Source organism: Phocoena phocoena, chromosome 3, assembly GCF_963924675.1.
Source record: "Phocoena phocoena chromosome 3, mPhoPho1.1, whole genome shotgun sequence".
Lineage (NCBI taxonomy): Eukaryota > Metazoa > Chordata > Mammalia > Artiodactyla > Phocoenidae > Phocoena > Phocoena phocoena.
Genome location: NC_089221.1, coordinates 160,951,379 through 160,965,606, shown reverse-complemented (window position 1 = coordinate 160,965,606; position 14,228 = coordinate 160,951,379). Strand labels below are relative to the sequence as shown.

Here is a 14,228-nt window from a genome sequence, read left to right as displayed (position 1 = left end):
GGGGCTGGTGACCTTCGAACCCCTGGTACTCTCTCTGGACCAAAGCGGGCTTTGCAGAAAGCAGGCAAACTCAGGCAGGCAAGGTCGCCAGTGGCCGAACAGAGGAGCCGACTTTACCCCCCTCTTGTCCCTCTCCCTCCCTAAGAGTCTAAGTGACCTTAGCCCCGAGTCCCACCAGGTTGCCCGTGGAGGGGGGGGCCCGAGAGGAGACAAGGTCACCTGTTGGAGGATGGGGAAGGAGTTCGCGCTGGAGGTGGAGGCAGGAGCTGAGGTCGCCATTGGGGGGCGGGGGCAGGTTCCCAGGCCGCCCGGAGCTGGGTCTTGCGGTTCCCACGGGTGCCCCCGCGGCAGATGGGCCCAGGCCTCTTTGTCCCCGGTCCGCGGCCGCTGCAAGGTCAAATGTCACCGCGGGGCCGCGGGCAGGGGTCAGGGGGGCGGGGCAGGACTTCGACCCTCCCCCGGAGAGCCCAGGGTGTCGGGGCGGTGGAGCTACTGGGAGGGGGCGGGGCGGCCGCCGAAGGGTCGGACCAATCCGAGGTTCTGGGATCTGCTGCAGACCTCGCTGTCTCCAACCGGTCCCCAGACCGCCACTTAGGAGCCCCCTTCCTCCAGACTTGTGGCCTTCAAACCCCAGTTCCTTGCCTCCTCCCTTCTCCAGCCCCTCTCTGACTCCTTTCCTTGAGGCTCCTCGCCCTTACAAGTCTCCATCTCTCATCTCTTCTCTGAGACACCCACCTCCATGTCTCCCCCCACCCCATCAAGGATCCTAGAAAGTCCAGAGCAGGTACCTAGGACTCCCGTCCTCACCTCAAAACCCATCCAGCATCCCCATGTTCCCTGGCACCCCCAGAACCAAAGGGTCCTCTCTAACCATCCAGGCCCACCTCCCCTAGAGTGGCTTACAGGGCAGAGAACTCCACTCTAGTCAGACCCATGGAAAGTCCTTGCTCGTGTCTAACTCTAGTCCTTGCTTTCTGTACTTGTTAAAACCTCCCCCACCTCACACCCAGCCACACCCTCCCCAGAAGGCCCAGAGGCCCAGGGCTGGGCATCTATTGCCTGGCTTCTCCAGAACCTTGGTATCGTCTTAAATGCTGCATAATCTCCAAGCATCTCCTGCCCTAGTCACGGAGGGTACCCCCTCAGATGTCATCTGGAGAGGGTAATGGCTTTTCCCAAGGACGCTTCCTGAGAGACGAGGGTGTAGGAGCTGGTGGGGGCAGAGGGCACTGCTCTCCTGCCTACAGCCTCAGAGGCCCTGCCACGTGCCCTGGTGTCCAGCTCAGCCCAGGACAGGGCAGGAGATAAGGCCGGGTGCCCGGACCTGCAGGACTCCAAGGTGAAAAGTCACTGCAGGAAGGGCTTTTCCAGCCGGTTAAATGTTAACAGGCCCAGAAACAGAGGCCCAGGTTTCTTTGCTCAGGGCGGCTGGGGTGGCATACAAAGAGTGCTTAATATATGCAATATATGCTGGCTGCCCCAGCTCGGGGTCTTGGTGTGTGTGTGTGTGTGTGTGTGTGTGTGTGTGTGTGTGACGTGGAGGCAGAACGGCAACTGGGAGGCTCTGGGGAGCCTGGAAGAGACATCTGTAGTCCAGCCGGCCCCCGGCCAAGCCCTTTCTGTGAAGCACAGAAAGAAAAGGAAATTAAAGGGGAAAGGGGCAGGCCCCGCAGGGGTGGTGGGAATTCCTGTCCCCTCCAGCCTCGCTGGGCGGGTGGGCGCACTGCCCACAGAGGCCTGAAATTCTGGCGAAGGCCCCCCCCCACCCCACCCCCGCCCCCGACCTCGCGCCCCCGCCGGCCGCAGACCACAACATCCCTTCCCCCCGGAGATTCCGAGCACCAGGTGTTAGCCCAAGCAGAGAAAGGGTGGGGTGGGGGTCGGACGCGGAGACTTTCTGGAAGAGGAAGCAAACACAATCCATCATGCAACTGTGCAAAGAAATGCCCCAGGGTGTGTGTGTGTGTGTGTGTGTGTATTGCGCAGGGGCGTGCCCCCCGGGTGCAACCGGCCCCCCATTATTGCTTCTGCCGGGAATGCAGGGGGGTGGTGCCGAGGGGCGCCTCGAGGGCGGCTGAGCTACACAACGTCCAAGGCCGGAGGTGGAGGGGAGGGCCTTAGAGAGACATCTTGGCGAGGCTGCGGAAGGGCAGAGGGCAGCACTGGCCCAGGCTCCCGCCGCGGCCCGGCGGGGGTTAAGGCTGGAGCCGGGCGAGGGCGGGGGTGGGAGTGGAGTGGGAGAGGGAGGGAGAGGGAGGAGGGTCTGGCCGTGCGGCCCCGCGCTCCGCCCTCGCCCCTCCCGCCGGCCTGGGCGCCGGGCGCCGCGCACGGCCACCCATGTCCTTATAAGGGCGGCCGTCGCCGGGGCAACGAGCGCCCGCCCCCAGCCCGCGGCGCGCGCCCCTGCCCCCGCCCCCACCCCCCGCCCGCCCCGCGAATGGAACGTTGTGTGTCAAACCGGCCGCAGCGCGAGGCCGGCGCGCGGGGTCGGCGGCGGCGAGAGCGAGGCTCGGGCCCAGGCACAGGCCCAGGCCGGGCGGGCGCGGCCGCAGCGGGGGCGGCAGCTCGGGAAGCGCCTGCCCGCGGCCCTGCAGGCCCCGAGCGGCCACCGGGGGACCTGGGGGACTCAGGGGGCGCGGTGACCGGCCCCGGCGCGCGCCCGCCGCCCCTCCCCCCCGCCGCGGGCGGCCGAGCAACTTGCGGCCAAACTTTCCCCCCGGCCTCCCGCACTCGGATGGCAGCCCGCTAAGTTGGCCGCAGCCCTCGGCCGAGCGGCGGCCAGGCCAGAGGGCTCCCCCTGCGCAGCCTGGGCCGGGCCATGGCCCGAGCTCCCCCGCCGGGGCCCCAGGGCGGCGGGGCGCGAGTCCCCGGGGCCCCCGGCCAGCACCTCTAGCGCGCCCCCCCGGCCCCGGGCCTGGCCCCGCGCTCGCGTGGGAAAGTTGGCCTGGAACCGGCCCGACCAGTTCCTCCCGGGCGCGCGGACCGGCCGCAGGAAGTTGCTACAAAACTTTTTTGGGGGGTGCAGCCGGGTGCCCCCCGCGCGCCGGGGCCGGATGCGCGCTGGGTAGGGTCCCCCGGGTCGAGAGGGGTGCCCCGAGGGAAGAGCGCGGAGGGGGCGCCCCGGCCCTGCTGCCCTGGGGCTATGGCCATGGTGACCGGCGGCTGGGGCGGCCCCGGTGGCGGCGGCGGCGACACGAACGGCGTGGATAAGGCGGGCGGCTACCCGCGCGCGGCGGAGGAAGACTCGGCCTCACCCCCCGGCGCCGCCAGCGACGCTGAGCAAGGCGACGAGGAGCGGCCGGGGCTGCAGGTGGACTGCGTGGTGTGCGGGGACAAGTCGAGCGGCAAGCACTACGGCGTCTTCACCTGCGAGGGCTGCAAGAGCTTCTTCAAGCGGAGCATCCGCCGCAACCTAAGCTACACCTGCCGGTGAGCCCCCTATCAGCGCACCGCCGCCGGGCACCCGGCCCCGCTGTGGGCCGGGCCTCTGACCTGCTCGGTCACCTTGGGCCTGGCGCTGACCTTCCCTGGGTCTCCACTTCCCGTCTGAGATAGGGGCACAGATCCTTTTCCCCCTCTCCATTACATTCTTGGGATTGTGTATACTGACGGCGCTGTATCGATGCAGGTCCCCCCTTCAGGTGGTCCCTTGCGGCATCCGCCCTAGTTACTTGCTCCCCCTTCCTCCCTTCCTTTTCTCCGGACAGGGGTCAGCTCCGCGCGGGGAGGGGTTGTGGTGCTGTCAGGGGTGGGTCCCTGACCCCAGGGCATCTCTTCTCTTGGGAATCTCGGCGCGTGGGGTACCCCGCGGGAATCAAACGTGGAACTTGGACTGTGGGGCTCACAGTGTCCAGGGGCCATTGTCTGCGGCCGCGCGGATCGATACGGCGCGCCCTTGGGGTCAAATATCACTTCCAAAGTCGCTCTGACCACCGAGGCTGCGGCGGGAGCGAAACTGGGGTGGCACTGGGCAGCCTTCTTCGCGTGGGGGCCCCTGCTGTGGGGTTGGGCCTGCTCACCGGGGGAACCCCCGCCCCCCCCTCACCCCAGCCCTGGCTCACCCCGGGCTTTGGGTCACCGGAAACTCCTGCTCGAGGTCCGGGTGGGTGGTGGGATTTGACCGCATCTTGGCTGCTCGCCCCCCCACCCCACCCCACCCCCAGCCAGGAGTTGGTGCAGAGCTGGGCTCCTGGAAAATCCCTGAAACTTTGGTCCGCTCTGAGACAGGGTGGGCATGAATGTTTCCAAGAAGAAGCCCTGGACCGTCCTAGGTTGGAGTCCCCACTGACAGGGTGTGGCCGTGCTAGCTTCTCTCCTTAGTTCTGGGGCTTTAGGTCTGGGGGGAGAAGCCGCTGGCATTGAGTGTCCAGGCCAGGGCTCCCTTTCCCACCACTCTTTGGTGAGCCTCCTTTTGCTCCACTGACAAGCCCCTACTCTGCATCCTCCAGGAACATGCTTGGGCTCTGTAGAGCCAGTTTGGAGAGTCCCATTTTCCAGATGGGCAAAACCGAGGCCCAGAACGCTCTTGGTGCCTGCCCTGGGTCACCCAGGGAGAGACCCTGCTCCAGTTGGGGCTTAGCAAGGGGAACTGTGGGGTTGGGAAGAGAGGGGCAGCTGAGTCTGGGTCAGGGTGTCCCCAGCGAGAGCTGCTGGTGGAGGGCTTGTTGGCAAGGCCACTGGGCGGAGCCCCGGGCACCTGAAGCAGGAATTTGGCCCCGGGTCCAGCCTGTCTGGGGTGGCTGTGTGTGGGGGGGAGCTGGCTTAACTCTCTCCTCCAGTGCTAACTGGGCCACCAGACTTTGGCCTCATTTTTGCTGCTGGAATAGCTGTCTGCTCTCTGGCCAGGTCTTTAGGGAGGGCAGAGGAGGGGCTCAGGTAGTTTTGGAGTCCCAGAGGCTTCCCTGAGAGTGGGAGCAGGGAGCACCAAGGTCGGGGAGAGGGGCCATGGTTTGGGGCTGGCAGGTTCTTCGGAAGGTCTCTGCCGTCTGACCTGGTGAAGTCACTGCTTCTCTCTGAGCCTCAGGTTGATTCAGCAAAGTCCCCTCAGGGCCTGGCCTGGGTGATTTGATGCCGGCCCCCTAGAAAAGACCCTGGCTCCAAGCCCAGCCCTCTCCCAGTTTGGGGGAGACACAGGTGTCCCCAGCCTGTGCGGTGTGGGTTGGGCCAGAGGGAGGGATGGTCTGGAGTCCCAGGAGGGAACAAGGGGCTCTGCCTAAGGGTCAGAGAGGAAGGCCACCGGAGGTGGGCCTTGAAACATGAGGGGTTTAGCAGATAGAAGCAAAGGGCGCTCCTGCAGAGAGTGTAGCTACAGCGAACACTCAGTGGCAGGTTTGGGGGAGCAGTGATGTAAGATGAGACCACCCAGGCATAGGAGAAGTTAGAGGTGAGTGGGTCTGAAATGCTGGACTGAGGTCAGTGGGGAGCCATGAAGGGTGTGTGAGCAAGAGAGGGCTATGATCCAATTGGACTGGAAGCCAGAGCCCAGGGAGGAGGCTGAATTGGACTGTGGGGTTCGGCGAAGCATGTGCTCTTTAGGTGGGATAACAGGTAGAACTTACTGTTTCCTCATCTGGAGGGACAGAAGCTCTGTCCTGACTCTGCAGCTGGGGAAGTTGAGGCAGAAGGCTCAGGGCCTCCCCTGAGGTCTGAGGGCCCTGAGCCAGGCTCCTGCCTGCCTGCCTGCCCCAGGCCTGGCTGTTTCCACGCGGCTGCCCAGGACCCTCCCACTGCATGCCTGCTGGGCTTTGTTCTGGTTCTGCCTGAGCTCCCTTTGCCCTAGTAAGGCCTCTTCCTGGGAGCTCAGGCTGGTGGGACACAGAGGCCTGGGCTCAGAGGCTGGCGCTGCAGGACACAGAGGCCTTGCAGAGCCTCAGCTCTCCTAAATCTGCCATTGGGACTCGCAGCTGGGGCTTGGGTCTTGACGCCCTCCCCCCACGCCCCCAATTTCTCCAGAATGAGTGCATCCCATATAGAATTGGCCTCTGGCCTCCCATTTTCAGATGAGGAAACCAAGGCTCAGTGGAGAAGTCACAGCCCAAAGATCAGGGCTGGGTGTCTGCAGTTGGGATGTGTTTTGATTTTTAACTTCATTAAGTGTTTGTTTTACTTTGTGACTGTCTCTAGGTACCCTCTTGGTGCCCAGCTGGGACTCCAGGGTGTCTGCCCCAAGCCTGGGCCTCAAAAGGCCGTGAGCCCAGGGTGGAGAGAGATAGGGAGGGAGCACAGGGGCAGGGGCCAGGGGGAAAAGGTGCTGGGGACATTTGAAGAACAAAGGCCTGAACCTTCCTGCTAGGGACTGACCCTGGATGGGAACTCATTGCCTCACAGGGTGGGGCCACCTGTCCCATCCCTGAAAGAGGCAACAACAATCCCTGAGGGCCACCCAGAGGAAGCTTCTTGGACTCAGTTAGGAATTGGACATTCTTTCCAGAGAAGGGGTTTGGGATCTTAAAGGGGTACAGGAGTTCATTTGTTCATTCACTCATTCGTTCGTTTGTTCATCGTTTGTTTGTGGTGGCCTTGTGTAGGGCAGTAATGCTGGGGCTCCACAGTCCTGTGACCCCCTAGAGGACTGGCCTGGCTCCTAGTCTCTTAGTCAACTCACAAAGCCTTGCTCCCTGACCATGTTCCTTCTCTGCTCTCACATTGCCCTCGGGACAAAGAACCTGACCCTTGGCCTGACAGTGACCAAGTAAAGTGAAACTGTTTAGGCCTTCATATTTTGGCATTTCCAACCTTTTGCCCTTTTTGCCCACTCTGCCTGGAACTGCCTCTGTTTCCCTGGGGAACTTCTGATCATCCTTCAAAACCCAGTTCCAGGGCTTCCCTGGTGGCGCAGTGGTTGAGAGTCTGCCTGCCGATGCAGGGGACACGGGTTCGCGCCCCGGTCCGGGAAGATCCCACATGCCGCGGAGCGGCTGGGCCCGTGAGCCACGGCCGCTGAGCCTGCGCGTCCGGAGCCTGTGCTCCGCGACGGGAGAGGGCACAACAGTGAGAGGCCCGCGTATTGCAAAAAACAAAAAAAAAAACAACAAAAAACCAAAAACCCAGTTCCAACATATCCACTCTGGTGTGCTCATGTGTTTTGCCAGAGACTGCTCTTCATCTGTGGCACTCACCCGATTGCCCTTTCCTCTTTGCAGGCCTAGCCTCTGTGCCACTTTGGGGCCACTTGCCCAGCCGAGGTTGGTGGGGGGCTGGTGGTTCTCAGGGGCAGCCTTCAAAGGCGTCTCACAAGGTGGCTGCAGGGGCAGGGTGTGGGTGTCATGGTAACCCCCATGGTGACCTCTGCATGCCCACAGGTCCAACCGTGACTGTCAGATTGACCAGCATCACCGGAACCAGTGCCAGTACTGCCGCCTCAAGAAGTGTTTCCGGGTGGGCATGAGGAAGGAGGGTGAGTACCTGCTGGGGTGGTGCAGGCAGGGGATGAACAAACGGCCTGCCCTTTGCTCCTTCTTTTGGGGTCTGGGAGCTATGGAGGGCGGGGTCTGGTGCCTGCTAACCTCGTTACCACCAATGATCCTGAGATCCCGTGGGCCTGGGTTTGGCCCTGGGCTGGAGGAATCCAATTATCCGTGGCTGTCTGGTGGCTGCTGCAGAACTGGGATGCAAGGGACTCCCTGACTCCGGCCCATTTTAGAATTGTTCTTCCCCCACCCTCCCCAGTTCCTCCCCAGGCCCCGCCCCGGCCTCAGAGGCAGGTTCCCTGCCCTGATACCCTGGTGACCCCCCTGCCCTCTAGCCAGGCTACCGCTTTCTGAACAAGGATGTATTTTTTTATTTGATTTGCTTTCCCTCCACCCTCCACCCTCCACCCTCCACCCCCTGCCTTGTGTTTGCCCAAGGCAGGAACTCACCTGACTAAGGCAAAGGGCAGCTTACCTTTCCGCCTGACCGGGGCACTGGGAGCCAGAGGGAGGCCCAGCCTCTTGTCCTTGCCCTGGGGACTTGGGTGGATACATGTGGGGCAGCTGGGTCTAGAACGCCACCAAGCACTCTTAGAATTCAAGTGGAACTCAGAGACTTGTACATGGATGTCTGGGCTTGGGAGCAGAATCTGGCCCATTTCAGTGATGGCCCCTGTGCTGGGCTTCATGTCTCTGCCTGGACTCTCATGAGCCGGGCCAGCAGTTCTTCCCTGCATCTAACCTGAGTCTCTCCTGCTCTAAAGATGGTTTCTCCTCTGCTGGGCCTCTGTGGGAGAAGCTGGGACAGCTGCTCAGACTCTTTCTCTTAAGACCGTCTCATCACTCCCTTTGGTCATTTTAAGTGTGGGGGTGACTGTCTCCCCCCCCCCCCCCCCCCGCCAACCTGGGTTTTACCTCCACTTGTTGATCTGACCTAAACTCCTGATATACATCTTATCAGGGCTTCAGATCTGCAAAGTCTTGGGGTGGAAATAATAATCTCAGGTCATGCCCCAAGCACAGCCCTATCTCAGGGCCTTTGCACAGGTTGTTCCCTCTGCCTGGAACGCTTGCCCAGTCACCTGCATGGCTTCCTCCCTTGCCTCCTTTAAGATTTGCTCAAACAACACCTCCTCAGAGAAGCCCTCCTGATTACCCTTTGCCACCCCCTCTTTATTTCAGGCCATCTATCTTGCTTTATAATTTACTTGCTCCTATATCAGGATGTTCTCCTCAAGGTCAGAGACTTTTGTCTGTCTTGGTTTTTGACATATCCCCAGTGCCTAGACCAGCCTCGAAACCCATAAGGTGCTTAATAAATGTTTCTTGGCTTGAGTTACTATCCATTTAGCTCTTACTAAGTGCCAAATGCTATTCTAGATACATTCTCATGTAAATTCAGTGATTGGTCTCATCATCATCACCATTTTTATTATCAACTGCATTTTTTATAAATGGGAAGACAGCACAGAGAGCAATAGAACTGTGGTTGGGATTTGAACCCACAGTCGTGGCTGAATGAGGAGGAAGAGCTGCGGAAAGGGGTTCTCAGGAAGCAGGAACAGCAGGTGCAAAAGGCCCTAAGGTGGAAACGTGGCTGGATGGTGGAAGAATGGTGGGGGTGGGGTTTAGAACCAAGTGGGCCCGTGATTGACTGGGATTCACTCTCTCGGGCCTCATCTGGCTACACCCATTTGACAGATGATTCTGAGACTTCAAAGTCACATGGAGCAAGGCTTGAATCCAAGCCCCTGTTTCCCTGATCAGCTCTGCTAGCCCCTGGCTCCCACTTGCATCCCCCTCCCCATCTGCTTCATGGTGGGTTGACCAGAAGTTCATGGAGGTGGTGAGACAGGGCATTCCACCTCATTAAAACTCATTAATTAGTCTCTGCCTGGCACCCAGCCCAGTCAGCCCCTCCGCCCCTCCCTCTGTGGCACAGGCCAGGCTGGCATGCAGCCACCTCTCCCCTCTTTGCACCTCAGCTTCCCTCTTCTCACCAACCTGATCACTGGGGGCACTGGCCAAGGCCAGCAATTGGTCCTCCCCGCTCATAGGCAAGGTTACTGATGGAATCACATGTTTACTGAGCACTTGCTACTGGCCAGGACTCCACTCTTAGCACTGAGGTCACTGCAGAGACCCAGAGAGATGAGACCTGCTCTAGGGGGCCATGACCTGGAGGGTGGGGCTGGGAGGTAGGGAAATATCCCACCTCCATAGGAGAGATCAGTGCTCAGCCCATACTGGTCACTTGTTTTAGGGGTAGGCTGGCCATGTGCCCCAAGTCCTAGGAAGGAAGGTGATTGCTCCCTGGACCCATTCTCAGGTCTTGGACCCCTATGATTGACAGATGAGGACATGATTGACAGGTTTAGTCTCCCTGGCTGTGGAGGAGAGCTCACACAGTCCAGTAGGAGGGGGCCAGGTGCGAATTAAATTAGCCCTCACCCAGTGGTCCCATTCCCACCTGGGAAGGTTCCCCCTGTCCCAGGGTCATGGCCCTTCTCTGAAGGAAGTAGGAGTTGGATGGTGGCTGGACATGGACTCAGGCTGAGGGCACAGGGCAGAGCAGGGTGGGGCATGCAAGACCTTGGCCTCTGTCATCCCAACAAGCTTTGTGCCCATGAGGTGGGGATTGGGGGTCGAGGGAAGGGCTGAGCTGGGGGGCTTGGAGGGGAGGGGGCTGAGTGACCCTTTGATAACTTTATCTCCTCCCCTTATTCCTCCCTACTTGGCCCCCGCCCACTCTCTCCGGGTACCCACCTTCCCCCTCCTTCCTTCCCTCCCCACTCCCTTTTCCTCACACCCCACTCACCCCTCTCTGGTTTCCCGTGTTCCTCAATCCCCTTCCTATCCCATTTTCGTCACTCCCTCTCTCCCATCTCCTGATTCCACCCCTCCCTTCTCCCCTCCTCCCTCATTTCCTGCTGGGCTGGCTGTCTCCCCTCCTCCCCAACCCCCCCCATCTCCATCTCCCCCCTCGCAGCGGTGCAGCGCGGCCGCATTCCGCACTCGCTGCCTGGCGCCGTGGCAGCCTCGTCGGGCAGCCCCCCGGGCTCTGCGCTGGCGGCGGCCGGCGGAGACCTCTTCCCGGGGCAGCCGGTGTCGGAGCTGATCGCGCAGCTGCTGCGCGCCGAGCCCTACCCTGCGGCGGCTGGGCGCTTCGGCGCGGGCGCAGCGGGCGCGTTCGGCGCAGGGGGCGGCGCAGCGGGCGCGGTGCTGGGCATCGACAACGTGTGCGAGCTGGCTGCGCGGCTGCTCTTCAGCACCGTGGAGTGGGCGCGCCACGCGCCCTTCTTCCCTGAGCTGCCGGTGGCTGACCAGGTGGCGCTCCTGCGCCTCAGCTGGAGCGAGCTCTTCGTGCTGAACGCGGCGCAGGCGGCGCTACCCCTGCACACGGCGCCGCTGCTGGCCGCCGCCGGCCTGCACGCCGCACCCATGGCCGCCGAGCGCGCCGTGGCCTTCATGGACCAGGTGCGCGCCTTCCAGGAGCAGGTGGACAAGCTGGGCCGCCTGCAGGTCGACTCGGCGGAGTACGGCTGCCTCAAGGCCATCGCGCTCTTCACGCCTGGTGAGATGACCTGAAATGGGGGGCTCTGAGGCCGTGGGAGGGGTGGGAGGGAGGGGTGCGACCTAGATCCTGACCCTGGCCCCGGCCGCCTTAGCCCTCCACTCCCTGATCCACAGCTAGCCAGACTTGTGTCCCTGAAAGCGCCTTGAGCGTTGATGGGGGACAGTGGAGGAGGTGATGCGGGCGGTGTGACACCCTGATGGCCCCACCCCCGATCCCAGGTCTCCCTAAGAACTTCGATCCCTGTCCGGACCCGTGACTCACGGCCCCGTGACTCACGGCCCCACAGCCTCTCTCCCTGATTCCCAGGCTCCCTGAGACCCCCCAATCCTTCACCCCCTCATCATCATCGTGCTCAGTGGGCACTGACAACAGAATGACAAGTGGGGGGGCGCGGGAGGAGAGGTCCCCCCACCTGGTTCTGGCCCTCATTCCCTGATCTCTGTTGTCCTCCCCAAACCCTCTGACCCTCATCTGCCAAATCAGGGTTCTCTTCTTGTTACCACTTATGGAGAGCTGCCAGGCAGGGGTGCCTTGACACCTGGTTCTGGGTTCCCCTGGGCTCTCCACTCCCAGATTCCTGGGCCCCTAGACCTCTGACCCAGGGCTCCCAACCTGCCCCCTGACCCGCCTCCAGGGGCCACCCCTCGCTGAGCTGGAGAGGGTAGGGGGTGTGGCTTGGAGCCCCTCCCACCGAGGGGCGGGACTCCGAGCGGAGCCGTGTGCTTCCTTACGTGTCTTTGGTAACCGTCCAGCAGCCAAAGCCCTGCTTTATTTCAGGGAGTGGCGCAGCTGGCTCTGCACTCTGGAAGGAGGCCCCACTAGGTGTCTCCTTGGGGCCAGGGATGCGGGAACCAGACACAGGCTACTCTGGGAGGTGGCTTTCATCCAATAAATATGGCTTGGCCCCTCCTTATTTCCCCAGGAGACTTTCTCTGCCCCCATTCACGGGGCTGTCATCTTCACTCACATCGCAGGCCCCCCTGGGGTGTCTGAATACCCCCTCTAGGCTTTGCTTTCCTCCCCAAGTCCCCTCCCCAGCCTCTTCTTCCCCTTGAGCTTGGTTAGAACTTGTCTCCCTGCTAAATGCTTTAGTCAGGGCCCCTCCACCCTTGAGACATCACTGCCTGCACCCCTGTGTCATCGTCCTTGGATGAAGCCACCTTAATATTTCTCGAGGACCAACACTGCCATTTGTGCCCTAGGCCCCCATCTCCCACCTCCTGAGTGCCCTCGTTCTGTATCAACAGCCCTGAGTGGTGCCCCCGCTCCCCCGTCAGCCCTGGGGTCCTGTGTCTTCCCGCCACCTCCTCTTCTGACCTTTCCCTTGTCTCCCAGATGCCTGTGGCCTCTCGGACCCAGCGCACGTGGAGAGCCTGCAGGAGAAGGCCCAGGTGGCCCTCACCGAGTATGTGCGGGCCCAGTACCCTTCGCAGCCTCAGCGCTTTGGGCGTCTGCTGCTGCGGCTGCCTGCCCTGCGTGCCGTCCCCGCCTCCCTCATCTCCCAGCTGTTCTTCATGCGCCTGGTGGGCAAGACACCCATCGAGACGCTGATCCGAGACATGCTGCTGTCGGGAAGTACCTTCAACTGGCCCTACGGCTCGGGCCAGTGACTGGACAGGGCCGGGTCTGCAGACCTCCAGGGACACATATGCTCAAGCCTCCAGGGGGGGCCCCCAGGCAGAGGACCCCGGCTTCCCTCCTCAGACTCCTGTTTTTTAAAGACTGTGAAATGTTTGTGTTTTTTGTTTTCTAAGTGATCATGAAACCAAAAAAGACTGTCTAGGCTCCAGCCAAGTCTTCCCCAGAAGCCCTGGTCAAGATGAGGGGCGAGACTGAGGGTCCAATCCCAGGACAGCTGTGTCCCTTGGTGCCCCAAGCATGAACTCATGGTGCAGTGGCTTCTCTGGTGTGATGGACAAAGTCCTGGCATCTGGACTGGAGGGGCAGCTGCACCCGGGCAGGGGTAGCGTGTACCAGGCGGATCCTCTGGACACGTAATCCACGTTGGACACTACATGATGGATGAATCAAGGCCAATAATAAAGAAGTTGCCTACCTGCACAGCCTCTGTCATCTTTGTGAGGGGAGGGTGGCACGGAGGGCGCCCTACCATGGCTACCCACTCCCAGCCATCTGGAACACCCACAACCTAACAACAGCCCTACTTTCTGTTTCTGTTGGACAGTTTTGTGGGGGGTCTGCAGCTGGGGGCAGGAAGGGGGGCCCGAGGTCAGCCAGTGAGTCTGTAAGAGTTGAGCTTAGCAGATGGCTCAGGTTTGAATTCAGATTCTGGCTTAGGAGGGTGAGCCTCATAGATTAACATAAGCCTTAGACCAAACGCTTGTTTCTTTTCTTTTCTTGGCCGTGCCACACGGCTTGCGGGATCTTAGTTCCCTGACCAGGTATTGAACCCCGGACCCACGGCAGTGAAAGTGCCGAGTTCTAACCACTGGACTGCCAGGGAATTCCCTTTATTATTTTCTTTGGTCGGCCCTTAATCATCTGGGCCCCAGTATCCTCGGGAGAAACATCTGGGGCTAGTTTTGTCACATGATCTCAGCCCAGACAGAACCCTCCATTTCCCTGGCCACAGCGACTGCTTTAGGGAGGGCACGTGGCCCAGAGCTGGCCAATGAGATTCAATGGCAGGGTTGGGAATTCGGAGGATATCATTAAAGCAAAGCAGAGCCAAAAGAGAAAGACCAATTTCCCTGCATCAAGCCATACCTGAAACCCTCGGGTGTTTAAGTTCCATGAGCCCAGACTTCCCCTTTTGTGCCTGAGCCAGTTTGAATTTGGTTTCTTCTCACATGTAACTAAAAAAACCTCCCGTTTTGAAAATTGGCACTTGGAAGGTGAGGACCTCTAAGGACAGACTTTGAAATGTGGACTTGAGTTGATGTGCAGTGATGCAGCACCAGGGAGCTTGCCACCCTGTCCTCGGAAGTTTGTGGCTCAGCTCTGTGGTGGGAAAGGCACCTATGGAATGTATTGCCAGGACTGTGGCTCTAGGGGATGGCTAGAAAGGGCCCAGATCGTGGTGGTGGGGGGCACCTGTTGATCCTGACAGGTCTTGTCAGGCAAAGACAAGCCCTTTATCAAGCCCTTTATCAAAGATGCCCCTTTGAAAACAGCAAAGAGCTCAGGTCTCACCCTGCAGGCTAGGCCAGTGCTCAGCCCTAAGGCAGTCCCAGTCCCCCAAAATGCTCTCCACTGGCACCCCAGGCTCCCCCATGTCTGTC

At 60.9% G+C, this 14,228-nt stretch overlaps 1 protein-coding gene across 2 annotated transcripts; it reads left to right on the top strand.

Annotated features, from left to right (window-relative positions):
- Positions 1–3,005: 3,005 nt before the first annotated feature.
- On the top strand, positions 3,006–13,045 carry NR2F6 (nuclear receptor subfamily 2 group F member 6). 2 transcript variants are annotated; one of them, XM_065874225.1, is made up of 5 exons: positions 3,143–3,179; positions 3,270–3,429; positions 7,302–7,396; positions 10,399–10,983; positions 12,322–12,596. In XM_065874225.1, exons 1-5 carry the CDS (start codon positions 3,143–3,145, stop codon positions 12,594–12,596), a joined length of 1,152 nt encoding a protein of 383 aa, XP_065730297.1. The 2 variants fall into 2 exon arrangements, with proteins under 2 accessions (XP_065730296.1, XP_065730297.1); XM_065874224.1 differs by having other exon boundaries at positions 3,006–3,429; positions 12,322–13,045.
- The last annotated feature ends 1,183 nt before the right edge of the window (positions 13,046–14,228 follow it).